The 26,343-nt window shown below is 37.3% G+C and overlaps 2 protein-coding genes across 2 annotated transcripts in view; one reads left to right on the top strand and one right to left on the bottom strand.

Moving 5' to 3' along the window:
• The first annotated feature begins 5 nt into the window (after positions 1–5).
• LOC136237036 (uncharacterized) lies at positions 6–1,490 on the top strand. The gene is made up of 2 exons (XM_066027287.1): positions 6–945; positions 1,025–1,490. The coding sequence occupies exons 1-2, from the start codon at positions 203–205 to the stop codon at positions 1,299–1,301; spliced, it is 1,020 nt and encodes a 339-aa protein (XP_065883359.1). The 5' UTR covers positions 6–202; the 3' UTR covers positions 1,302–1,490.
• The window catches only part of LOC136237037 (sideroflexin-5-like), a 31,305-nt gene continuing 6,395 nt past the window's right edge, over positions 1,434–26,343 (bottom strand). The window contains exons 4-12 of the mRNA XM_066027288.1: positions 25,371–25,425; positions 25,224–25,303; positions 24,994–25,050; positions 24,070–24,135; positions 20,339–20,429; positions 17,571–17,686; positions 4,881–4,966; positions 2,070–2,187; positions 1,434–1,581 (exon numbers count right to left, since the gene is read on the bottom strand). Of these exons, the coding sequence (XP_065883360.1) occupies positions 1,504–1,581; positions 2,070–2,187; positions 4,881–4,966; positions 17,571–17,686; positions 20,339–20,429; positions 24,070–24,135; positions 24,994–25,050; positions 25,224–25,303; positions 25,371–25,425 (747 nt within the window). The 3' untranslated portion in view covers positions 1,434–1,503. The remainder of the gene's footprint in view (positions 1,582–2,069; positions 2,188–4,880; positions 4,967–17,570; positions 17,687–20,338; positions 20,430–24,069; positions 24,136–24,993; positions 25,051–25,223; positions 25,304–25,370; positions 25,426–26,343) is intronic.

Below are 26,343 nucleotides of genomic sequence, written 5' to 3'. Positions count from 1 at the left end.
ACAAGTATGACAATTGCTGCTAAATAAGGCGATAGCTTCTAGTTAAGATTCCCGTGACTGGGTGTCGAGCAGTTTAAAAAGCTAGAAAGCAAGGGATTCACTTCATTTGTAGCGCTTCTAGCGTAGTAGTGCTGAAGTAACGTGGAAACTAAACCAGTTCACACTTGTCTTATCTCAGTATAGCAACAACGTGCTGCAAGTCATGGAATCAAATATTCATAGGAGCTGGGTAGGGCTTGTGTTTAGCTTGCTACTGACTTTGTCGAATGCTGCGTCGCTAAAGACCAGAGAAACTATGGAACACCCGTTTGATTTGGGAACACTCAGTTGCTGCCCTACACCAAGAAGTGATGTTAACATTTGCACCGACCTGCCAGATTTTATACCATGTACTATTGCCCACGAAATGGAAGATAGAGAAAACAGCATCAAGCGTACTTTTAATTCGTTGTCAAGACTCGATGGGGTTAATGCTACATGTGCAGAGGCCGTGAAGAATGTTCAGTGCAGCCAAAAATTTCCAGCGTGTGTGACGCTTCCTAGCGGAGACATAGAAGTTCGCTTCTCTCTGCAAGACGACTGCGATGAACAGTTAGATTTGTGCCCCAGCTATTTAAAGACTTCTTTTATTCAGGAGGGACTTTGCTTGATCTCTAACAGTAGCTACCCCGTGGATAATTGTGAGGCGTCCAGCCCTGAGCAGCCACTAAACTTACTTCACTGTACAGTGGACTGGTACCTACCAGAATGGATCCACCAGTATTTGAAGGTCATCAGTAGTGAATTAAATGCTTTGCACCCAACGTTTATGTCAAATGGAGGTACTGATTCCTGCTGGGCCAAATACAGAAACTTTCGTTGTCAGTCAGTTGGTAAATGCTGGGCTCAAGGTGACCGGCTGGAAGGGATAAACACATTGGAAGCTTGCAGAGAAGCTGTAAGATGGTAAGTCTCCAGAAAACATTTAAATATTGTACATGTAAGGGTATATGCAGCAGTAGTGACACATCGTTCTCTTTTCCAGTATTCCTGATGATATACAATCTACACTTGCCCCTGCATTGGCATGTGATTCTCTGCCAAGTGCACAAGTGAGACTATCAACAACTCCAACACCAATATCACAGATTACAGAAACACCCACACCATCACCAACTACAAGAACCACTATAACTACATCTACAGAAGAGGTACCGCCTACTCCAGGACTACCAGGACCAATTGATTCATCATCAGCATCAAGAAGTGCTTCTATTTTACTTGTCACACTACTACTGACGTTAATCACATTTTTATCATAAGAATAGCTTCAGGTATCTCTTCAGATCACTTATATTATCAATACTGTTGTACATTTCATTTTTAAACTTTGCAGTCATTTCATATCAGTATACTGTAAATTATTGTTGTTGTATCGTGTGTTGTACCATGTGTGAATCAACCCAACATTTGTTCTTCATTATTATAAACAAAAAATTCATTCAACTAAATGTACAATAAATACTAAAGTCCCTTGTTGTAGAACAATACTGATTCATCTGTTTGGTCTTGTATTTCTTTCTCAAGCTTACCAGTTTCAATCTAAAAGAAGGAAGAAACAAAAAACACATCAACATCCAGAGAGGTTAGGACCATTGCAAAGTGGTACAAGAGATAGAAATTTCTCACTGGAGTGCTAACCAACCTTGGCGTAAACAAACCTGACCCACCCCATATAGCAATACACAGGACATGGTTATCAACATAAAACCAAACTAAATGCCAAGGTGATTATATTTCAAATGAATGGACCACCCACAGTCTGAGCTAATAGCTGGCCACATACTAGCAAAGTGTGGGAGTACTTCTATGTAATAACTAGGTATTGCCTTTATAGCTGAGGGATAATAGAATAATGGAAATATTGAAACTGGATCAGCCAGTATAATGGAGGAGAAGCAGCTACAATGCCTTATGCTACAATAAATATTGTACATATGAAGCACTACAAATTGGTGGCTACAATTATTGGGTTAACACTGAAATGGATGCTGTATGCAAACAGACACATTAGTGGCACACACACTCACTTGAGTAGTTTGAGGGAATAAGGCAATTGCAATGGGTAGAGCAATGCCAAAACAAGCCACCGTGACCACAGATTGGATTGGAACAAACAGACCAGGAAACCTCCTCATGAAGCTCATCCTATGATGGTAGCACATGTCAGCACATTATACAATAGAACAGCTTATCCCAAAATATGCATACACAATTGACTAGTACATTGTGTGTCTTTCCTTACAAACTTGACCTTAAAAATACCCCAGGAAATCAATTGATGGTAGCGACAATCATGAAGGTTTTGTGGTTAACTTGCACTTGATTTTCAGCCTGGCTCAACAAACACAGTGAAAATTCTTTCATAGTAACACTACTCCATTCTAATTGATGCTTTCAGTAAACATGTCATATCAGCCAGTGAAGCCAGCAAGCATTTAATTAATACAGCTATAGAAATTCCTTGTACTCCTCTGCAAAAGCCTTTAGAGTGACATGACTTTACATGCTGCAATGATTGCACACTTCCCTTCACACATAGTGCACAGTACACACACACACACACACACACACACAGTAGATGGCAAAATAAGTACCCCCTTCTAATCACTTAACTAAGTACATGATTAAAAACAAGTCTTCCCACTTATTGCTTCTGTCTGTGTAGGATTAATGGTCCTGTGAAGTAACTGTGTTGTATCAAACTGGTAATTATATTTTACTTGGCAACTGGCAAAGACATTACGAGGTGTGAAAAGAAAACAGTAAAATCCTTCCCCAGAACAAACACCTGCCTAAGTCCCAAATATGAAAGAATTTTTACAACAAGGATCCTTTTATACAGATAAATCAAAAAGCCTTCTTCTAAGAGTCCACCAGATACCTTGGAATTGTCACAAAGCATCCTTATTGGTAACTAGATCTAATGAACAGGTGTCAAAATTTCAGGATGTCCCGTGACACACAGTTCCATCAATACAATATAATATTGTTTTTAAAAATCAGAGGCACGTATTACTGTGCTGCGATAAACACATTTTTCTGATGTGAATAGTCAAAGAATTTCCCATGTATGGTGACTGTTATTATAACACTATATTGTCTTTCTCACACATGCGAGTTTGGGATCACGAGAAACCACAATCAGCTACTATAATGATACCACTATGATAATGTTTACGACCAATAAACCATTAAATGGAACAAACCTTTCCTTGTAGAAAATGACAAATATCATATTTTGAACAAAAAAAAATTTTTTTCAATTGACATTCTGTTCATAAAATTTACTTATGAATTGTCGATAGTATACAGCTGTTGGCACCAGTAATTCATACATTTTTACCCTTAAAAGTTTTGTGTGAGTTCAGTCAATTGCCCTTGAACCCATTGGCTAATGGTAACCAATTTTCAATACTTTTATTGTTCATATACCACTACACACATCATGTAGTTACAGTACAAAGTAATGTACACATGTACCAGTTATATGAAGTCCTTGTAGTGTTACCAAGAATTCTGTTGGGGGTCTTACTTGGTAATGTATTAAAATTTGTTCACTTTTTTATTCATGCAGAGTATGTAAATTCTGGTTTTTGCAAAAAAAAAGTTGCATTTTTCAGTGCAGATTATTTCGACATTAGTTACCAAAAGTGGTATATCAGTCAACAAAATTATGCTATTGTACCACCATGCAGGGTTGGAGCTTTTCGTGATGTAGCACATTGGTTCAGAGTCCTACCGTATGTAGAAAATCTTCAAAGGGTCCCAATGGCTGATATTGGTTTGCAAAAATATTCAAGAGCAGACATCTGTGATATGTTTTCTCAACTTTAAACCTCACAATTTGGAGCTTCAAAACTTCCTGAAGAGTCATTTTAGAGATTCTTTGAAAATTTACACCTTTGAAAATTATGCACTATACACATATGATATCCTAAGTGAAAAAGTTATCTTGTCACTTATTTTCCAAACAGACAACAAAATGGATATCTTCTGAATTCAATAGTTGATGTCAAGTGCTACTAACAAAGAGATTCCCACTCACACAAGTATGGGTAACTTATGTGTGTAATTTCTAAACTAATCATCCGTTTGATGGGTAACTACAAAGTTTCAAACAAGTTCTACACCATACACTATGGCCAATCAAAAACACTCGTTACCAATAAATAATTCTCACAATTTCCAGACATCCACAGTCCAAACACGTCATTGGCTCCAGGTCATATACATGCTGTAATACATGTATGGCCTCAGGTTGGTGAGGTAAATTGAATGGTAACAGAGTCTGCACCACAATGGGATAAATCATGTAACCTCTTAAGTAATGGTTCACAAAACTTTCAGAAAGTCGTCATCTTTAAACAAGTGAAAGATGTATGGATCTAGTATGGTCAACTGAACTTGTTGTCAACCTAATGAGCTAGGTTCTCCCCAGCTATGGGTTCTCCATGCTCTAGTGTTCTAAGTGTATAGCTTTTAGCAAGTGATATACCTGTATCCATAGAAAGAACTACTAAGAATTGTACACAGTTGCTATCCTACACTATTGAGGGTGACATATGATGATAACTACCTCCAGGTGTAATCCCACAGTAGTTAAATAGAGAGGATGGAGATATAAATCACCCTATAGTGTTCAACAGAAAACAAAATTAATTATATTATTGTGATAAACATTATTTTGGTATGTGAAGCTGCTCAGAACCATTGCAATGAATTGTGTACCACACTCTACACACTACATCACACACACACACACACACGCACGCGCGCGCGCACACACACGCACGCGCACACACAGACGCACGCACGCGCGCACACTAAAGGCCACAGACCTTTCCAGTAATGTCATCAACATTGGTGGCACAACAAGGATAGGAGCTGGAAGAAAGGCCCTTGTGACAGCTGTTTCAGTAACTGCCTGTAACAATGAACAGACAAATACAATACAAACTGCATACCCAGCACAACACAGATGAGAAAACTATTAACAACATGTCTACAAGGATAATTGAATCAGCTGCTCAACACACAACACATCCTGATGTACAGTTACTACAGTACCACACAAATTTGTGTAGTTCTAGATATTTGGGATTGTATTACAGGACGATGTTGTCAGATGATACAATTATGGAACTACCACAAAGTGGACTTCAGTGGGTGGACATTGATGGCATTAACAACAAGACTGATTTATACTCAGAAATGTTCTATATGACATTACTTCTCCTTGAATAGAAGTCACAGTGCGGCTTCCATCCCAAAATTTGGTGAATCAAATAATATTTTCTACAGGGAATCCTCTATGGTAAACCTGGCTTTAATACAAGATATTATTAATGAGACTACGAAGTACATGTAACTTAACTATGTTTGGGATGCACCTACTTGACATGGTCATTACAAAGAGGTGGTCTTATTACTGAACTGAGATCATAGCATTTGAAGATGATACCAAACATGGTAAATGCCCGAGGGTTAAAAGGCATAGATTAAATATATACTGAAGACAGCAGCCTTCTAATGGGTGGCATACTTTTGATTATAAACTACAAATTAAATGAGGAAGCTACGGTTGACATGTCCTCTATCACATCAACCTGACTAGCCTACAAACACAGTTAGTAGGAGAGTTTATAAGTTTTGTAAAAGAATTTTATAATAAAAGTCCTGATATGAGGAGTATGACAACTTTTAGTAAGCTAGCAGCATATTTTCCTTATGCAAGCCAATGATTGCTGTTAGAGTTGTGCTCAAGTGAAATTGCCGATGACATCCCAAGAACCTTGGCCAGATGCATAATAATGCTGTGTAGTGTAAACTGCTGTAGTCATGCAAGCTTGATACCTCAAGTAGTGAATGTATCCATAAAATATTTCACGCTGGAATGTCAAAAACTTTGTCCATCAAACGTTTCAACCATACCATAGCTGTGATGGCCTCCTCTCTTCACAGCATCAGCAATGACTGACATTGCAGACAGATATGTGGAGCTTGTATAGTACAAGTACAGGTGCTATATAACAAGTGTTATTACATGATTTGTATACCTTACTACATGTCTCAAATACCATCGTACAATAACAGCCAGCATGGGGACAGTAAAATCTTACTAAAGCAGCAGTAGTCACCTCCTTAACAAGACCACCCAATTATAATAGCCATGTTATGCAAGTCTCCAAACATACCCTTAGGGGTCTTATTAATTAACAAGACTACCACATTACAAGGCCATATCATGCATGTCCCCAAATATACTTCATGACCTCATTCCTCATTATGGTGACCATGTAGGTCCCAAACATAGCTAAGGTGTACTTCATGACCTCATTAATAAGACCACCTCATTATAGTGACCATGTCAAGTAGGTCCCAAACATAGCTAAGGTGTACTTCATACCTCATTAATAAGACCACCTCATTATAGTGACCATGTCAAGTAGGTCCCAAACATAGCTAAGGTGTACTTCATGACCTCATTAATAAGACCACCTCATTACATGACCATCATTTTCATCCCAAAGAAGGCCTTAGTAATAAGGTTTCACTGCAATACATGATCCAGACATTCTTAAAGTTGTCAATACAATTTATAAATTGATATGTTAGATCTAAATACTGGTGCCACGTAATTGCAACAAACATTTTAGTAGTTAAATTTTTGTAATTGTATTTTATAAACCAGGCACATGACTACCATAAATGTTAGGAGATTTTTTTGCTTATTCTATTATTCCACTACTTCATTATTCTGGGTTTAATGGCTCCCCGTATATTCTAGAAACTTGTTCTTGTCTGCACATCTGTCTGCAACCACATTGGCACATATTTATGTTAAAAGAAGACTATCCGATCACTGTAACAACTGCCTCTAGAATATAAATCTATTAAGAGCTTACAAAGTTATCCTAGCAAATATCAGTTAACCCTTTCATGGCTGTAACCGGATTTATCCGGCACAGCAGTATAAAACACGCGCTGAGTGCAATTCCAACACGCTAGCACTTCTATTGTGTGTTTCGTAGTACGATGCGCTAACCCTGAAGCGGGCACACCCACAGAGATCCCGTTTCTGGGATAACCGGATAGTTTGCGCACTATTGCAGGTTTATTACATAACCCGGTAAAAATTTTCTCTCGAAAATAGGACTATTTCGCTTATATTTCAGTTGGTAGTTACGTTTTGAACAAAGATACATTGTTATAGATAGGCTAAGACAACTGGCAAGTAGCTGTAGATGGTTTTTCAGACGTGTGGCGTAATTCAATCGTGTGCGTATACGCATGCGTGACACTGGATTAGTGATAAAACTCTAAGAAACCAGCCATGAAGATGATGATTCAGTAAGGAAACAATATAAAATAGTTTCTTACACTGTAACACTTATTTGTAGATAGTTTATTAGCCGCCTGTTTCTCAAGGCTGCTTTTAGCATATTTTGTAGTTTTGTTGTCTTATAATTACCTTGTGGTTTTGTTTACGTAAACAAAAACAACCCAGTCGAGATTGTTAGTCCACAGCGTTTACGTAGAAGTATAGTAACCAAGTGGTTTAGTGTACAGTGAGGCTTATACAGCATGATTCGGCGTGCCTTGTAAAGTGTGCTGGGAAATTCAGCCATGAAACGGTTTTAACAAGTAAACATCAAGCTTTAGTTTTCTCACAAGACCACAGTGGGAAAGCATATACAACTACCATAATTGTACACAAAACACTCTATAAAGAAAATACTCTTTTGTAAGCAATTTGTTCTTAGTCAACCACATCCACAGCAACTAAATTTTAAACACATCTGAAATTAGGAAATTAATTCCTACATAAATAATATAATCATTTTTTCACATGCACTGTTCCTAAGGAGGTTACTATGGAAAGATAGTACTGTACGACAGGAAATTTGACAAAAGAAAAGGTTGACAAATTGGTTAATTTTGTCAAACGACCGAAAGCACCTAAAAGTACATGTTTACGTTTCTTGATTTTCGTCAACACTTAATTCATCAATGCTGATGTAGTGTGGATTCGTCAACTTTTCCTTTCGTCAAAATTTCCTGCAGTGTGGTACTGTGAGCAATTGTCTTTATCACAGAATTTAAGAGCCAAATTGTACACCACAAGCTTGCTTACATATGACTGTGTCACTAGCCCCATTACACTGATGATGTAAATTAAAAATGAGGAAACAGTGATGACTCCATCAATGCCAAGAAGGAGGCTACACTTGAGCCAAGAAACGAGTGTTCATGTTGACGAAGGAGGGAGTCCAGCGTCAGGTTGAATGGATTGTTGGACACTGTCTATATAACCTTTCTCATATATTTTCATACACGACTACTGAACAACATGGTTTACAGTTTTACTATCTTGCTATCTTGTCACTCACACAGTCACTATGCAGCTTAACATCACAAGGTAATGAAAGTATTCAACAACACATTAGAATTGTGATGGTATCTGATAGGAAGCACAAGTTGCATGCTTGTAAGCTGCTGTCCTTTGTAACACAGAAATAATGAGGAGTGTCTTCCTAACATAAGTTTCTACCACATTTTCCCAGAGTTGGGGTAGTTACATAAAAGAAAAAGTTAACTCATTACTTTTATCGCACAGAACTTACTTTTGTACAGTAACTAGTAGTTAAGTTACTAGGGCTTGTTTGTTAACTTTTGAAACACATTTGTATGGTTATTCCACTCAGATACGCCTTACCAATGGAAGAATAGTAATGTACATTGTGTGCTTCCCTTGCTTACAAGCAAAGAAAGTGACCATTTCAGTCCAGTTTCAACTATTATTCTGTCTGCTACACAACCTAAATACAGTACACAGAATGTATCTACTAGTTTGGCTGTATGCAAAGTGTTTTGATTTTTAGTTAATATTATTGTAACTTAGTTACTTTTGGACAGTTGTAACTATTACAAGTTACTAGTTACAAGGGATGTAACTAGTTCTTTTTAAAGTAATATATTGCATAACTTAGTTACAAAAGTAACTATTTACCCTAACCCTGCATTCTCAAGTTTATTAGCTAAGACCCCAAGCCTCTTCTTCTCACACAGAAAAACTTCATGTACATGTGTGTGTAAGGATTAGGAAATACACATACTACATACCACACTACACAACACGTACATACTACACTACACTACAGTATGATTTTCTCAAAACAATCAGGTATATATTCCACAGCCAGCATTTAGACTAATGCAGCAAACTGGCATCATTTTATCTGGTGGTTAAAATTACATTCTAAAGTCCAAAATCTCATAGCTACATTTACTCTGCTAAAGCAAAAGCAGTAAGAACCACCATTCTTTATAAAGAGAAGTCTATGGGTATCAATAAGTCTATGGGTATCAATAAGTCTATGGGTATCAATAAGTCTATGGGTATCATACAATATCTAAGGGCGAAAATTTCTGAGGTAGAAAAAGATCCCAGAGAGATAAATGGATTTGCCAAAACCCAACAGGTTAGCGCAAATAATGATTCAGAGATCAACTTGATAGCTGTGTTCATAGAGTATCAGTTTCTATACTCTCCTTGCTTCATAGAAGCTTTGTGTGCTTTCTTGGAAGGCTTTTGTACAACGCTTCAATGGTGGTCTGAGGTACCTCCTCCATGGTTCTGGACTGGCCTGAGCAGTCTCTGTGGTGTTGGATAACTAGTGCATGACATGTTTACCAGCAGATTTGTGACTTGCCTTCAATTTCCAAGTGCTATTCTATGACTACTTGACTACTTCAACGTCTCACTCTCCTGTATGTGAACACGTGAGATTCTTGCAAATCCAGTCACAAGAAATGAATTCATAGAACATTTGTGACCGTCTCAGCAAAAGCCTAACTTGTTCGCACAATTTCGGATTTAAAAATAATTTTTCTCAGCATTATCTGCAGTGTCCATGCAAGGAATGGATCACCAAAGTTTCAGCTTTCTGTGGTGAGTAGTTTTGGAATTATAGTGCTAGACAGTAGGAAGAGCAAGATAGTCAATTTGTACAGCGACTATACTGAAAATAAACTACAGGCGCTTACATTCACAGCCATAACTTCCGTTTGGATTAGTCTACAACATTGCAATTCGGCTTAAAATGTTCACCATGGATTAGCACATCAGCCAAGATATAGTGTTAGCCCTGTAGTGACTTGCACATATGGATATGAAGGTGGTTTGGTAGAAGAAATGATTGCTTACATTTACCGCATTGTAAACAAACGCACATGACACGCATACCGTTAGAGCTACAGAAACGAAACAAAGATTTTCAAACTCTCCATGAGCAGGCGAATAAGATGGTATATAGTTTTAATTGATTTCTTCCGATAAAAACTTGCGTGTATTAGCATGCATAATTTTACAAATAATTTTTAAATTCTGTTGTTCTCAATACGCATGCTTGTGCAAACAAGTCGGTTTTTTGCTGAGACGGTCACATTTAATAACCATTCTATCAAATGTACAGACCATGAGAAGTCCATCTTGCATGCAAGAGGTGAGCTTGTTTGTTTTATGGTTTAGAACCTTGGCAGACCTACTGTTCTCAGGTGAATAACTCAGTACTGGTTGACAGCCACAGCTGCTGAGAATCAAGACACATGGTAGTGTGTCATCGGTCAAGAAGCCAGCTATACAGATATTCCTCCGTATGCACAAAGAAGACAACAAAGAAATGATAATGGTACACTTTATTTCTACCACATTGTAAATAAGCATTCATAGCTCAAGTCCCGTATGAAGATTTCAATAGGTTTTTATAGAATTTTGTGAAAACAATTTGTTTTTCTCAGCCAGCCAGTTACTTCAATAAGCTGAAAATTGGTACATAGGTAGACTAATTACCATAAAAAGATGTTTAGAAGAAATTAGATTATAAACCATTGGCTGGCTATATTGTGAAAACCAACTACATGTAACAAGTGATTCACTGCCCAGTTGTAGCCCAGGCTACATTTTGTATGTAGCCCAAGCGGTTCCTTTGATCTGAGGTGTGAAAGTGTTACATGTATTAGTTAAAGCATTGCCGTGAGTGCTATATGAAAAATATAGCATGAAAAGAGTGGACGAGAGACAAATATAGCACGAGGTGAAAGAACTTTCAAGTTTCGACTGGAGCTTGAGTGAAACATGCACAAAATTATTCGAGACTCACCAAGCAAGCCCTCAGTGAAACATGGATGTACTATGAAGACCTTTTTCCTCTGCCTCTCAGATGTTTTCTTCTCCAGTTAATTGTCCTTGCTGTCTCAATTTTAGGGTCGGGTGCCGCATAACTAATTGTCTCATGCCCACGCACAGTACTACAACTGCCTCGATACAAGTATAAGAAAAAATCTACGATAATTTAGCATGTGCCGGGTCAGACCCAGATAATCTGTAAAGCAGGACCTGGATGACCTGACTCAGTTTTAACGCTGTTACTAAACTATATTTATTGACTTACATGTTGCTAGTTCACCGCATGTTGCTCTCACTGATCAATATCAACTACCAACTTCGAAAACCACCGAGCCATGTGTGTTCAAATAGTTTGGTGCAACGCTAAACTAACCACGTGTATTCAAATAGTTTGATGCAATATACACTCGTAGATGGAAGCCCTACTGTAGTCTATTAACACTATCAGCAGAGAACCTTGACTGATGGCCATGGTAAAGAAAGATAAAAGGTAAGACAATAGTGCAAGCATTGTATGTTTATCAATATGCCAAAAGTTTTTTCTTCATTGAAGTAGAAGCGTTTCTGTGAAGAACTAAGGTTGTAGCCGTAGCCAGTTTTCTGCTATGCTTGACTGAAAGCATCAGGCAGGCAGGCATTAGAAAATTCCATTGAATTATTTTTAAATTCTGAAGCAACTTGACAGAAATATTTCGGGTCGATCTGAAGACACTTTTTGGCTTGATTTTACCCAACCAATACTGTCATGTTGTGAGGAAAAATTGAGGCAGTTTTTTTGGGTTATCACGGGCCACACACACACCTTCGCTGTCCCTACTATACAGTACCATCGTACTGTATGATAGTACTGCGGTCACCAATATAGCACTGTGGTTGCTTAAACTGTTCTGTATGGCAAATATAACACTATTTTCACTTTGATCTTTCACTCCAAAGTCCTTTAAAGTACATTAAAAATTGTTAATTCAAAAATGAAGTAGGGATCCAAGTGATAAAAAGTAGTGAAACAAGAGATGAATGATGGTATTACAGTACAGCATAGCTCAGTGTTCAATGGCAAAGTAGAGATTTTCCCACTGAGCTATGCTGTAATACCATCATTCATCTCTAGCTTCACTACTCTTTATCATTTGGATCCCTACTTCATTTTTAAATTAATATACTGGTTTTTTGCTATAGCATACAGCTATACACATGTGACTGTTCTATTAGGGTGACTGCTGTATTAGAGTATCTCGAGTCGGCCTTTTATATACCGGGGGGCATGTCACTCTTTCCTACTGTCACCGTGATAGCATTATGAATGCAGCTAGACCAATAATGATATAGGGGTGTGGTCATCATGATTGAGTAAATAGATTGTTAAGAAGTGTGGTTTCCATTTTTGATTGTTATAAATCAACTAAGATCATTAATGTGGTCTTGAAACTACAGGTATCTAGCAAGCGTAAGTGCTTAAGTAAGTTTGTGGTGTCTAAATATGTTGCTCAAGAAGTGTTGATAGGGAAAATTAAAGTCTTGATATGGTTGAAGAAGACAACGACCAGCTTGATTGAAGATAGAAGGAAAGACTTGTAAGGCACAGAGGGCACACACTCATCGCAGCCCCATGCCACTGGTGAGTTTGCTATTGTGGCATAAAACGGTGGCCGAGCGCTACTTTGTTTGGCCTCCAGCCTTGCGACTAGTCAGGCTGGCAGGCAGGCAGGCAGACAAAAATTCGAGTTTTGGTGATTTTTAAAAAAATTCTATATCCAGCTGCCTATAAGTGTTTTCTTGTATCAATGCTGTATTTGATGTTAGATGGACTAATACTATTCCACAAAGGTGATTTTTATCATGTAAGATGTCTCTAGGAAGATTTTTAAAGGCATCAGGTCACATTTGGGGGATCCCTACTTAAACAGTACCACTGTACTCTTTGATAAGACGAGGTAGCCATAACTCTTGATATGTAGCTCATCAAGATAAGATTTAAAATTGAAATATTCTAATAAAGCTATTAATCCTAATACCACAGTCATTAATTCTAATAAAACAGTCAAAAAAGTAAACAAACTAGTGTAAATTATTATTTTAGGGATCCAACAATAAAAACTAATGAAACAAAGGATACAAAAGATGGTGCTACATGGAAATATCCCTACCTTGGCATTACAATAACATGCCAACGTAGGGATATTCCCACATAGCTATGTTGTAATACCATCATTCATATCCCTCGTTTCATTGGATCCCTACTTAATTTACACTAGTGTTTATAGGTCAACAATTGGCTAATTTAGCTATAATATAAAACTAATTTAGCTAATAATTTTCAATAATTTTGTGGGCACTTGGATGTGAGCTACATGCGTGATCATAAACACTCTAATAGAACATACAGATACTAAATCATCTGCACCAGCATAAAACAGGATGAATGCAGAGGAGATCTCAGATCCCAGCTGTTGTGGCTCCTTTAGCGCATGCCTAGACTGCATATTGCAGAGGATCAAGTCACCACTGGGATGGGATTTTTTCTGCATTCTTCATGTTTCAGTTACATGTTTCTGACTCCCTGTATTCACAGGCTTTAGTCTCCTCACAGGTCCCTAGTGGAATAGCATTTAATAATAATAAAACTTTAGGGGGATGTGTGCTTACATAGTACAGGCATACATGGTAACACGTGGTGGAATAACTTAAACTCAATTAGCTTAAAACTACATATTGATAAAAGTCTATTCATGACACTACAAAGGTTACTTGTGTTTGCATGATTCAAAATTTTTGCCATATCATTACTTTGGATTGTGGGTTTAATCATGTGAGTCACATGTGGACATTTAACGGTGAATCAAATGGAACTGATCAGAAGTTGTCAGGAGTAACCACCATCAATCTATGGATCATTTTATAAAGGTATGCATCACAAGTAGAACAACAAATTGTGTACTTATAGGAAACATGATTTATTAGCTGCTTGTCCTCAATCCTTAAAAATCATATTGCTATGAAAGGTACTGCATCATCCAGGTATGTCTGAAGTTTATAATACATAAAGTACTGAGCCTGCTATCTTCAAAAAATACCCATCACTCTAATACAACATACACTGACTAGTGTTTTCTTGTAAAAAGCTCTAATTAAACAGTCACTATTGCTGTTCAGTTTACATATACTTTGGTGGATCTCAGATCAGCAAGAATACATTATAGCTTTAATATTGGTGGTGATACAAAGCATTTATTATCAATACTAGATTATCACTGTAACAACAAATCATTAATACTATTCTACTCCTTTAAAGCTAGAGGGATAACACAGCACAAAACCGGGTTCACTGGGGCTCACTGAATATTTAGATGGTACTTCACATAAGCTTCACAGAAATGTACTTTGCGTGAAAGAGCCCTTGATACAGTAAATGCACTAAATACTGTATAGTAAAAAATTCTGGCGGTAAAAAACTTTGGCGAATAGCATTACAATCACCAAAGTTTTATCCGCCAATTATTTTTAGCAATTACATGAGCAGATTAGCCACGTTGAAAGGATGGATATCGAAGTATCGTGACAGGTATCGTGAGTATTTCCAAGTGTTCCCTTCAATTGTCGCGAGGTTCATTGTCCCATAAGAGTTCACAAAAATCCAAACACTGCTCTCGACATTTGCGATGTTACAAGAACCAGTGAACGATGCTTACACATTTACGGTAGCTACCACTCAAATCCAACGTCACTACGCACAAATGCAAGCAATTAAAAGACTTGCTAATTTAGGGGTGTGGCAGCTGTTTTCATCATGACTGGTCATCCCTAAAGAATCGTGATCGAAATGGCTGCCACGTCCCTTAATTGGCAAGTTGTTTAATCACTTGCACTCGCATGTAGCAATGTTGCATTCGAGCGGTACAATACGTAGTAGCTAAAAAAATTTCAGGTGAAGCCTATTTGCCAAAGTTTTTTTTTGTAAATTTTGCAATAGTGGGTTTTTGCCAAACTTTTTTACTGCCAAAGTTTTTTACTATACAGTAGAGGGGTTTTATTCACTGTTTTACCAAGAAATCCAAGTACAAAGTACAAAGCCTTGTAGCTTATGTGAAACATTATGTAAACCCCATTGTTTGTTACAACAGTGGCGATTCATGTAGTACAATTAAACTAAGTGACATGCAATGTACATATGTCCTACCCTCTCTAATTAAAAGTTGCAATGCCTATATGAGGCTACAGGTTGCGGTGGTATAGCAATAAATAGCTTTAACCTCACACACTAACACTTAATGTAGCTTATTCATTCTGAATGTGGTTTCCAACCAGTAAATGAGACACATCTTTCAGCAGCACATGCTAAAGTTTTGTTAAACTGTAATGTCATGCTGTAAAGTAGGTTTTATTTAGAATACATGGTTGTTTTAACAGGATCACTACCAATGACCACCAGTACATGATATAACAGCAGTAGCAGCAGCAGCAGTGGCACTTATAAATGGCAACAGCTTATAAATGTCAACCCTTTGAGCACTTATAAGCTATGGCATATAATTTTAAGGGACTCCTGTGTCTTTCTGGATAACAGGAATTTGCAACAAAATTACTCTAGCCCATCATACTGTAGCAACACTGATTCAAACATGAAAAATTGACAGCAAATTTACTCTTACGGCAATTTCAAAAGTTTGTTTTCGAGTCAGTGCCCTCCCCACACCTTGAAATTTAACACTCTACAAGTGTAAGGAAAAATTAGAAAATTTGAGTAGGGATGGTAGAATAAAAAGTAACAAAACAAGGGAGGTCATCTACACCTGCAGCTATTCTAGTGGACATTTTAATTCCTACTCCGGTAATATACAGAGCATAGAAGTAGGGATGTAACTAGTATAGCCGCAAGTGTACCTTGGCTTTTCATTTCTATGATACCTATATACTCAAATGTAAAATTTCTAATTTTTCCATATACTTGTTTGTTAACATTATTCATTAGTAATGAATAATGTTAACAAACAAGAATATTGTTTGATACAGTATGCGATGGTCATCAGGAATGACACCATGCAGTCACATTATAAAAGTAAATTGTGTGCGTCCCAACTATCAATTACTAAAACCTATCAATTACTAAAACACGCAGTGTAATGGCCTTTCTGCTTCTCTTTCACTATGTGCCACCTGTTTATATAGTGTAACAAATGAAGTGAAGTATGAGAAGTGCCTCTGCAATCAATCCAGTCACTTCCGGAATTACGACTGAACGCATGCCTAAATTACCAATTACTGAATTATGGGTGTTCTGCTTCAGTTTCAGCTATGCTCCACCCGTAAACAGCATTACAAATGAAGAATAGTACACAATATGCTGGAAGTATCAGTCAGTCAGTCAGTCAGTCAGTCAGTCAGTCAGTCAGTCAGTCAGTCAGTCAGTCAGTCAGTCAGTCAGTCAGTCAGTCAGTCAGTCAGTCAGTCAGTCAGTCAGTCAGTCAGTCAGTCAGTCAGTCAGTCAGTCAGTCAGTCAGTCAGTCAGTCAGTCAGTCAGTCAGTCAGTCAGTCAGTCAGTCAGTCGGTCAGTTAGTCAATCAGCAAAAATTCAGTTAAATTAAATAAAAAAAATATATATATATATATATAGGAAGGGTTTAGGAAGACATCTACGGGTTTGGTTATACCAAACCAATACTTTAGAGAAAAGTAAAGGTAATTTTTTTAGATGACAAAGCCCAAAACTCCACTATAACTGTACGATGCTCTTGAAATACAATATTGATTTCTTGTCTACAACTGTCATTTAATAATAAAAAACTCGAATACTCCTAGCATGTTGTCATACATACACGAACCCCTTCAACACTGGATCACTAAATTTCAAGCCCTGTTATATAGCCTCCTTGACATTTTACCACACATGATCATGTTAGACTACACTTCTAAAATAAAAAACTACCATTGTATACTCTGATAGTAAGTAATTCATAAGTTGACAGATGGACTGGTTGTATAAACACTATAACAAGATGGAGCTTCCAACATCTAAATATAGCAAAATCAAATCATTCAGTTTCAAACAATTGCCTAGTTACACAATTGACTTTCAGCCACAATACAGGAGGCAAATAGAAAATTAGCAAAACAGTGTAATCACTGCAAAATTACATGGTTTGTTTCAATGTTTATATGTTTACATCCTTTACACAAAACATGTTCACACCTACACGCCTCACCACACATGTGCGCACGCACACACACACACACACACACACACACACACACACACACACACACACACACACACACACACACACACACCACTACACACACAAAAGTAAAATTAAAATTTACTTTACAGTTAAATCATTCTTACTCTTCTTGCAGCCACAAACGAAGTGCCCACCACTTCATCTTTAGAGTTCTTCACTTCAATTCCTTCCTTAAGCTCATTGCGTCTCATCAAGTACAGATTGGACACACTGGCAGTGGCTAACAACAGAACACATAATGTATACTACAGCGACTTATAGTCATTAGTTATTGTAATTTGTTAGATCAAGACAGACACATACCAGCTTAAATACATACATATCCATGGCATGCGTGCATGTGTGCGTGGGTTGGGGGGGAAGTGTAGTGTTGTATTGTGACATACATACACTTCAAGGTGACACAATTCTTTAACACAAAAAGCATTTAAGTCAAGACCAACAACAAAACTGAAAGACAAAAATCAAATTCTGTTCGGCTGTGTTTTAGAGTATCTTAAGATAGTACTTGCCCACAGGTAGTTGCATGTAAAGTGAGCAGTGTGTTTCGCTTACTGCTCCTTTCTTGTGAAGAAGCAAGCTTATGGTACAATAGAAATGTTTAGTAGTAATTTACAGGTATTACATTGATCACGATAGTGTAAAAGCTAATTACAATTCGACAAAAAAATATCGCAATACACAATACTTTCCCAAGATATATTGGAAACAAGATGTGTAGCACATTCAGTGAAGTTGCTTACTCTGAAGGGAAGCAGAAGAGACAGACAAGTGGCTATAATGATGATGAAATGGTCATGGATTTATTTTGCTGCTTGTAACCATATTTATGTGACATGGTTTAGACCATAAGCAGTTTACAACATTTCAATTAACACACTGTACTACAATTGTTCCTAACAATGAAGTGCATTAAATTCTCCACAGCCTTCACAGTGTCACTTCTTAATGGCAAATATATCACATGAGCTGGGCCACATGATCTTAATGAGTACTCAAATACTGACTGAGTACCAAATGCTGAACAAGTATGTGAGTATTTGCAGTGTTGGTTTCAGTCCTAACAAATAGTGTTAACACTGTTATGGTGCCAGGAGACAAGCAAGAAGAAAATAACGAAGACTTGCCAAGTGTACATGAAACACAAACTTCACAAAGAGGGAGTGAAGATATCAAATCAGATTATAACAAGGATAAAGTATATGAGTCAACTCAGCAAATATCTAACTTGGCAAACACAAATGCCTACAGCTCACCTACACACTGCTAGTCCAGAGAGACCACCTCTATGCAGAAAAAGAACAATAAACAATGCAATACTCGTCCTAATTGTTCGATGATGGTATCCACATGAGGGAGATACCATCAATCTTTTGGGAAAATCATTACACTAAAACATATTCAAATTTTATGGGACACTTGGGTATTATATGATATGAAAAATAAGCAAACCATTTTGACAATGGTGCATGTTTTCTTGGCAAGTAACGGAAATAATAGCTGCATCTGACTGGAAGACTATACTATCAATGTACTTTCCAATATTCTGGAATATAAGTAGGAAGAGATGATGGCAGAAAGTAAAACTATCTGAGACCTCTGTACCAATGTACATATTCGGAGGTCAGGATAACCACAATTCAGGGATGTCCTTCCAACATACTGAATCACACACACTATTATGTACTAACTATCCCATGTAGACCAATCTATTAAATTTATAAGTGCCAACACTAATACTCCAGTAGTAAGCCTTACAATGTTCTATCGGTGCTTACTATGTCTTGACCTTGTAATCCACTGTCATTGCCCAACAATATGCCTTCTACGAGCCTCATTTATCTAACAACTCACATCATATAGACTCAGCCCAGCTCTCGTCTACCAGCCGCAATCTTCTCTTTCAACTTCACAGACAAAGTAAATCATACACAGAGTAAATCTATCATACATCCCCAAAACGAGCACCTAGCCTACCTAGCAACATGAATCAAAAACAGGTTGGGTGTTTCGGTAGTCGTTCACGTGAAGGGTTAACACAGGCATCAGAAAATGACTTGTCACAGCTTTCTCATTCAAACTGGCAGACAAACTGTCTGGTAATGTTTCCATGGTAGTAAAGCTTCAAGGTTTCAGGATTCCTTATCTCACAATATTACACAACTATTATTCATACTTTCACATGTAGGAAGACCAGTACTGGTGGCATTCCTACAGCTCTTATAAGTTTATTCATCTGAATCACTTCAAAAGTAAAATAAGACATTTCACATCTTGCACTATGACCCAGGACACTACACAAATTCAGTTGGCAATTCATGTATAGCAGCATGCTTCTAGGACAATGGTCATTTGTGACACACAAAAGCATAGACAGTTCACTTATTCACTTAGCTAACATTTCGAATTATGGAAACTCTCTGATAAGGTTTGAAACAGTGAAACATGCTCTATTTTAGTCATTTTGGGGCCAAATGTTAAGGTGAGTAGGTTGCTTTACACACAAATTATGCAATTGGGATGACTGGTTTAGACTTGTAACATGATGACCACATCTCAGTGAGATAACTATCGCAGTTTTATAGTATATCTGCCTCATTGTAAAATCAAGGACTCTAAAGTAAGAGCACAAATATCTCTAGTGGGTGAATACACTGAAAGAGGATAACCTCTTTATAACAGTTAAACATTCACACCAAAAATAACTGTCTATTGTAAAGAGGTGATAATTACAATAACAGTTATTAATCCAGCTTATACAGTCACATCATCCCTGCTGACCAACTATGATGTCAGCTAGGTGATGTCATGATATATTACATCATTACTGCCATGATTTGTAATGTCAGCAGTTGCACAACACAACACTCACCCACTGCTGGGTAGGGCACAAATCTCTGAATCATCATCTTTGTAGCCGGCCTGAATGCATTGGATCTCTTTAGTAGAATACTGAGACCAACCTTGAGGGAGAGAAGGAAAGAAATTTAAAAGTTGTTTAACAATACCAGAAGTATAATATAATCTTACAGAAATCATGTACCTAATCAACAACAAAAATTTCCTAAAAGACAAACATTTTTGCTAATAAGACAAACCATACATTTTTACCTCTAAAAGGGCTCAACCTTGGTACGACAATATCTACTGCACTCAAACTGGTAAAAGTGACCCACTGAGCAAAAACCAGTCCTTTTCGCAAAATTCTGCTTCATAACAAACTGGGTAAAAGTACGCGTGCTACATAAAAAATTTACACACGTTTTAATCGTATCAGTACGCAGTGAAACAAAACTCAAATCAAGAGTCACCTTTTCATGAGAAGTAAGAGAATGTTTGTTTCATGTTTGTACAGTGTAAGGCACATGAGTTAAGGATGTTACGATGTGGTAGAAATAAAGTTTACGGTCATCATTTCATCATTGGAATGCCTTCTTTTTTGTCCGCATGGAGAAGTACACAAAAAACACTATACCATAAAGCCAGTTCATGGTGAATAGACTGAGCCAAATTCCGTCTTAATAACTTGTTTCAGTCGTGAGTTATAATCAATTAATTTGCCATATTGTTGTACAAATCGAATTTTCCTCTTCCAACTGTCTATCACTATAACTCCAAAACTGTTCATCACAAAAGGCTGAAACTCTGGCTGTCCACTCCTTTGTTACTATACATAACAGAGAAGCGATAAAATGGAGTTTGAGGAATGTGCAAAAACGACCGATTTTAGTCCAACAGGTAACAAGTATTCTATAGTGACAACATAAAGCAACTAAAAGGAAACTATAACAAGGCTTTTTGTCATAAGATACTGGCAAAGAAAGTTGGGAGAGTCGCACTAGAACCTGTAGTGTAATTGTAGACATTTGAGGATACTGTATCTACACTACCCAGTTAAGGTATCCAAACTTGAACTAATCTAGGACAAAGCACTATTGGTTGCTCACCAGATAGTGAAACCCTACAATTTGGACAGCTTGTGACATACCATCTCATCCTTATTAGAGAGCTGTCATTACGTGCACTAAATGGGACCATAGACAAGAGTCCCGATTATTAAAATGTCCACATTTTTAGGATATCCTTTTCGATGTGGTTCCACTGTATTACATAACTGGCTCCTGGTATCACACACCGGTTCATTGTAAAGAGGAGATGATTAAATTTCAAATATGCAGTGAACTGCTAGTGCCTATAATTTCCTTCCTGCCAGCAACTACCTCTGTAACATGCTCCAGGACATGAGAACTCCACATGCCTTTCTTTAATGCTTACAAGACAAACATATTCTACACTTATTCTCATATACGGTAAATTATTTGCAAAGCATATACTACAATGGAATTCTTCTACATACATATTCCGGATACACCTGGGATCTGAAGTACCCTTATTAACGAATTATGAATTGTCTACTTCACAACTATGTACATACAATTTTGTCACTTAGGCTCTACAAACCTTTTATCTACTGCAACTGTCTGAATATAAAACAGAGCTCATGTTGTACCAAAAAAAGCAGTCATTAGAACTAACTACTGACAGATCCAACATGTGTGGAAGCATGGACGTACTAGGAACATTGTCACCAAGCCAACCGTGAACACATACACCATTCCTTGGATACCGGCATTACAAGAAAATTAGAGTTTAATAAACATCTCCCAGGATATACAACATTGATATCATTACGAACAAATGTTCAATAAAAATCTGTGCTGAAGGGCAGCCATGCAGCGCACATAAGAAGTTGAACAATAAGTCTAGTTACAATTCTATTGTTCAGTGTTGTATAATAGTTACCAGTAACTGATGGTCATACTGGAAAACATAGTCCATAGTTACACTGCACTAGTGTTCACTAGCTATGACAAATATTTCTACATAGCAATTTTATGGAGCAGAATTGCTTTGGCACCTCCTCTTAAAATTTATTGAACTAAAATGACACCTTGATATTGGACACTTGCCATTGGTCATATATTCAGACCACTGAAATCAGGACACCTTCTGGTCTCAAGGTGTTTGAGGATTTCAGTGATATCATCTCAACTATTTAACTTGAAAATTCTATGCAGTTTCCCCTAGCATTAGTCTTGAAAGCTAACAACAGCACTAGGACATGCATTACACACCACTGTATTTAACTACATATTGGATGAGTCTCAATAATCACAGTACAAAACCAGCAAATGATGGGGCTCGGTAGATATTTAGACACATAGCACTTCACATGGCCTATGTATATACTTTGTTTTGTAAGGGCCTTCAGATTTCTTGACAAAATATAGAACATAATGCTGTTTCATACACCTATCAAGTGGTACTTTCAAAACAAATTACATTTTCTTGAAGTTTACGAAAGTGAAGCACTAAACCTCATGGTTTGCTGGTATTTTACTGCAATTATTAAGACTCACATGCAATGTATATACACAATGCACCTGTTGCACAAGGGGAGGCAAGTATTTCCAAACAGGAACAGCTGATGTCAGCAATGCAGTGCAACCAAAGGAAGGAAGAATAATTTCAGAAGTTTAGAAAAACAAGACTGCTTTTATAAACAAAGCAGGGAAATCCAGTTTACAAAACACAGAGAGGTCCATTATTCAATAGCATTGAATGACCATTATACAGGTGTATATACAAGAATGTATAAGGATATAAACAGCATGTACTGTAGAAGAATGGATAGGAAATACACTGAAAATAAACAGGATTTCCAGCAATTCCAGAGATTGGTTGACAGACATGGCTATAAAGACATACATGCATAGGAAAGGCCTTGCTTAAATCAACTGAGAATCACTACATAGTTACAGCCAATGGCTATAAAAAACTATGAACATATTTAGAGATGAAACACCTACAGCAAGTTGGCAGCTAACTATACAAGTGTACACCTGTACAATGAGAAACATTACATCATGCTATATGACATAATATTGCCATACAGCAGATAAAACAATGATTTAGTTCATTACTCAGCCCACAACAGAACAAAAGGGCCTCAATGCATTATAGCAACAATGTGGCAAAATTGCTGACAGGGTTAAAATGTTAATAAAACAAACTATAGGCAGAGATGAATCACTTCTCTGCTGAATACATTTCAAACAGTTGCTAGTATACGTACAGTGAAGCCTGGTCACTTATGAGGCGAAGCGGTTAAACTATGGAGGTCATTTTGCATACAAATGTCATATTTGGAGTATTTCAAGTTGGCTGGTTTAGACAGAAATCCTTTGTACTACACGTCGTTACTAACTCACTATAGTGCTGCCAATAGTGTGTGAGCTGAAAACTTAGGAATCTACACTTCAAACTTAGGCAGGCTGAGTTTGCCAATTGTTCATGTGTGCTTCTATGGAGAACCTGAAATTATGGTCAGACATCTGCTATTTTCTGACCATTTCTGGCTACTTTCTGAACACATTTAGAAGGTTTTTGTACAATACTATGGAATATGTCCAACCACATAACAGGATTTTTCAGATCCTTTCCAAAACATAATTTCAAGCCCTGTGTTGGGCTATTTACAACAATTATTTGATAGTGTACACATGAAATACTGTCACGTTCAACACAAACACACCCACTCACAGCTATACTGCATGCGCTGGTGATTGCTCCGATGTAGCCAGCTACAAACTTTTTGTAGTCAGTATTCTGTACCAGAAAGGAATAACACAATGTAACAAACAGATACACAGAAAAAATTACAGCCCAAGAGCAACGAGTTATAGGCCTTTTCTTCTATGATAAGGATATAGTTTATCAGTCCCAAAAAACTCCAATGCGTCAATACAACCTTTACCTCACTCAAGAATGCAGTGAAGATGTACAGACCAAAGTACTTGGTCCTAGAGTACATACTCAGGTGCCCCCCGCCAATTCAATATAGCCACAGGGGGATTCTTAACAACATTCCCATTAGTATTAAAGAGATATGAGGGGCTAGTATCTCTTACATATTCAGGAACTGATGAAATTTTCTTGTGATTCCAAACATCACAACACTGTGAGAGCAAAAAGAAATACATCTCCCAAATGAGGATACTGGGTTACATGTGTAATTAGAGACTCACTCCCAAGTTTACAAAACAACACTACCAAGAACTGGAAGTGGGATACTGGGTATTTCAGTCAGGTAGTTGTTCTAAGTAGTTTATACAGATGGTTATAGATCAGGGTTAATAAGATTTCAAGGTGGTCTAAGCATGGTAAATAGTATAAACATGATCATGTTACGTAATACATGGTAATTCTAATTGGCAAAAATGGTGAACAGATTTTTAGCTGACTGTGATAGGCAGGCAGGTGGGTTACTACGGTTACTAGGGTATTCTAATCCTGTGGCTTCTACACAGCTTAAGCAGGAAAACAAGACTTCAACAATAATTAAAACTGTAAGACTATCTACATACATCACTCAAAAGTGACCAACTATATTTCAGTGGAAAAACAGATGTATAAGGAAGAAAGAAGAGCATTCTAGGACAGAGAAACGAAGATAAAGGGGTGTACCTTTCCTGCATTTCTGTTGGAGTAGTTGACACAAGCATTGTGGCTTTGGTTAATCCACTACAAGAGAGACAAAGACACACACAAACAACACATGGAACCATCAGTTAGCAAACATCACCAGTGAAGAAAGACACAAACAAAACAAACAAACTGGTTACCATGAGGACAGAATCAGTAAATAAACAACAACCAAACACAACAAGTATAGGTTACATAATGTAACGACATACTTGCCAAAACACCATTTGAGCTAAGGTTTGGTTAGGCAACAACAACCCGATTACAGTAACACTCCCAAATGGTACAAACCCTGTAATGGATATGATAAGGTAAACACAATACACCCAAACAAAAACACTGCAAACCACATCCCTTACCAGACATCCTGCATGGCATAAATATCTTTTCATTCGTGTCAGGATGAATGATCGCCTGGAATGGAACACAATAATCAGTTGCTGAATAAACAAACAAAAACATTATCACTGATCAATGGAATTTCATCAGATAACAACACAATAATATTATTGTCATTGTAAATGAGGTAGTCATAGCAACAAACAATGTTAGACACCTCATGAGTTCCAATGGTGGATATCTCCAATAATAGAATTTTGCAAACATAAGAAACCAACAGGCAGATAGATAGATTAGATTTAGATAGATAAACTTCCTGTATAGTTTTGAATCAGGACTATAGTGTAATTGTGTATACATGGGATGTAAGGGATAGCATATTAATATCAAGAGTATATAACTGAAACCAAGAGTGTCGAATGGTGTATTAGCCCGTGATTAATCATTGCATAAAGTAACATGGATATTTCAGTAATTGTTTGTTTACGTGAAATGGTAATTTTAAATGTGTACGTGGCAATGGGTCTTTGTTCGCCAGTTTTCCGTGTTAATCAACCAAGTACTAGACGTATTCAACAGTTATTGTACAAAGAAAGTGTAGTAAGGACCCAAGATAACTCCAGCTCGCTAAAACAACGGTTGCACAAACGAGCGTGTTGCCACGCCTTCAGGGATCCGCTTGGCAGTACCAGAACTTTAACATTAGCTAATTCCCTTTAACGCTATCATGTTTTCGCTTGGTTTAGTGGCCGAATTGGGCTAAATACAGCAACCCTTAATGGCAATGAAAACGAACGATTACTGAAATATCCGTGTTACTTTATGCAATGATTAATCACAGGGTAATACACCCGTTCAATACTCTTGGTTTCTATTATATACTCTTGCTAATATGAATAGTGATGCACTGATACCACATTTTCACTAGCAATCCGAACTTGGGTGGAAATAGCCAATACCACTAATACTTTTCCACACAGCACACAGCCATCA

Source organism: Dysidea avara, chromosome 10, assembly GCF_963678975.1.
Source record: "Dysidea avara chromosome 10, odDysAvar1.4, whole genome shotgun sequence".
Classification (NCBI taxonomy): domain Eukaryota; kingdom Metazoa; phylum Porifera; class Demospongiae; order Dictyoceratida; family Dysideidae; genus Dysidea; species Dysidea avara.
This window is presented reverse-complemented; position numbering and strand designations above follow the sequence as displayed.

Coding starts and splice junctions, on each gene's coding strand:
- LOC136237036 (XM_066027287.1), top strand. CDS start 203: ATGGAATCAAATATTCATAGGAGCTGGGTAGGGCTTGTGTTTAGCTTG. Junction 946..1,024: donor TGCAGAGAAGCTGTAAGATG/GTAAGTCTCCAG, acceptor TCTCTTTTCCAG/TATTCCTGATGATATACAAT.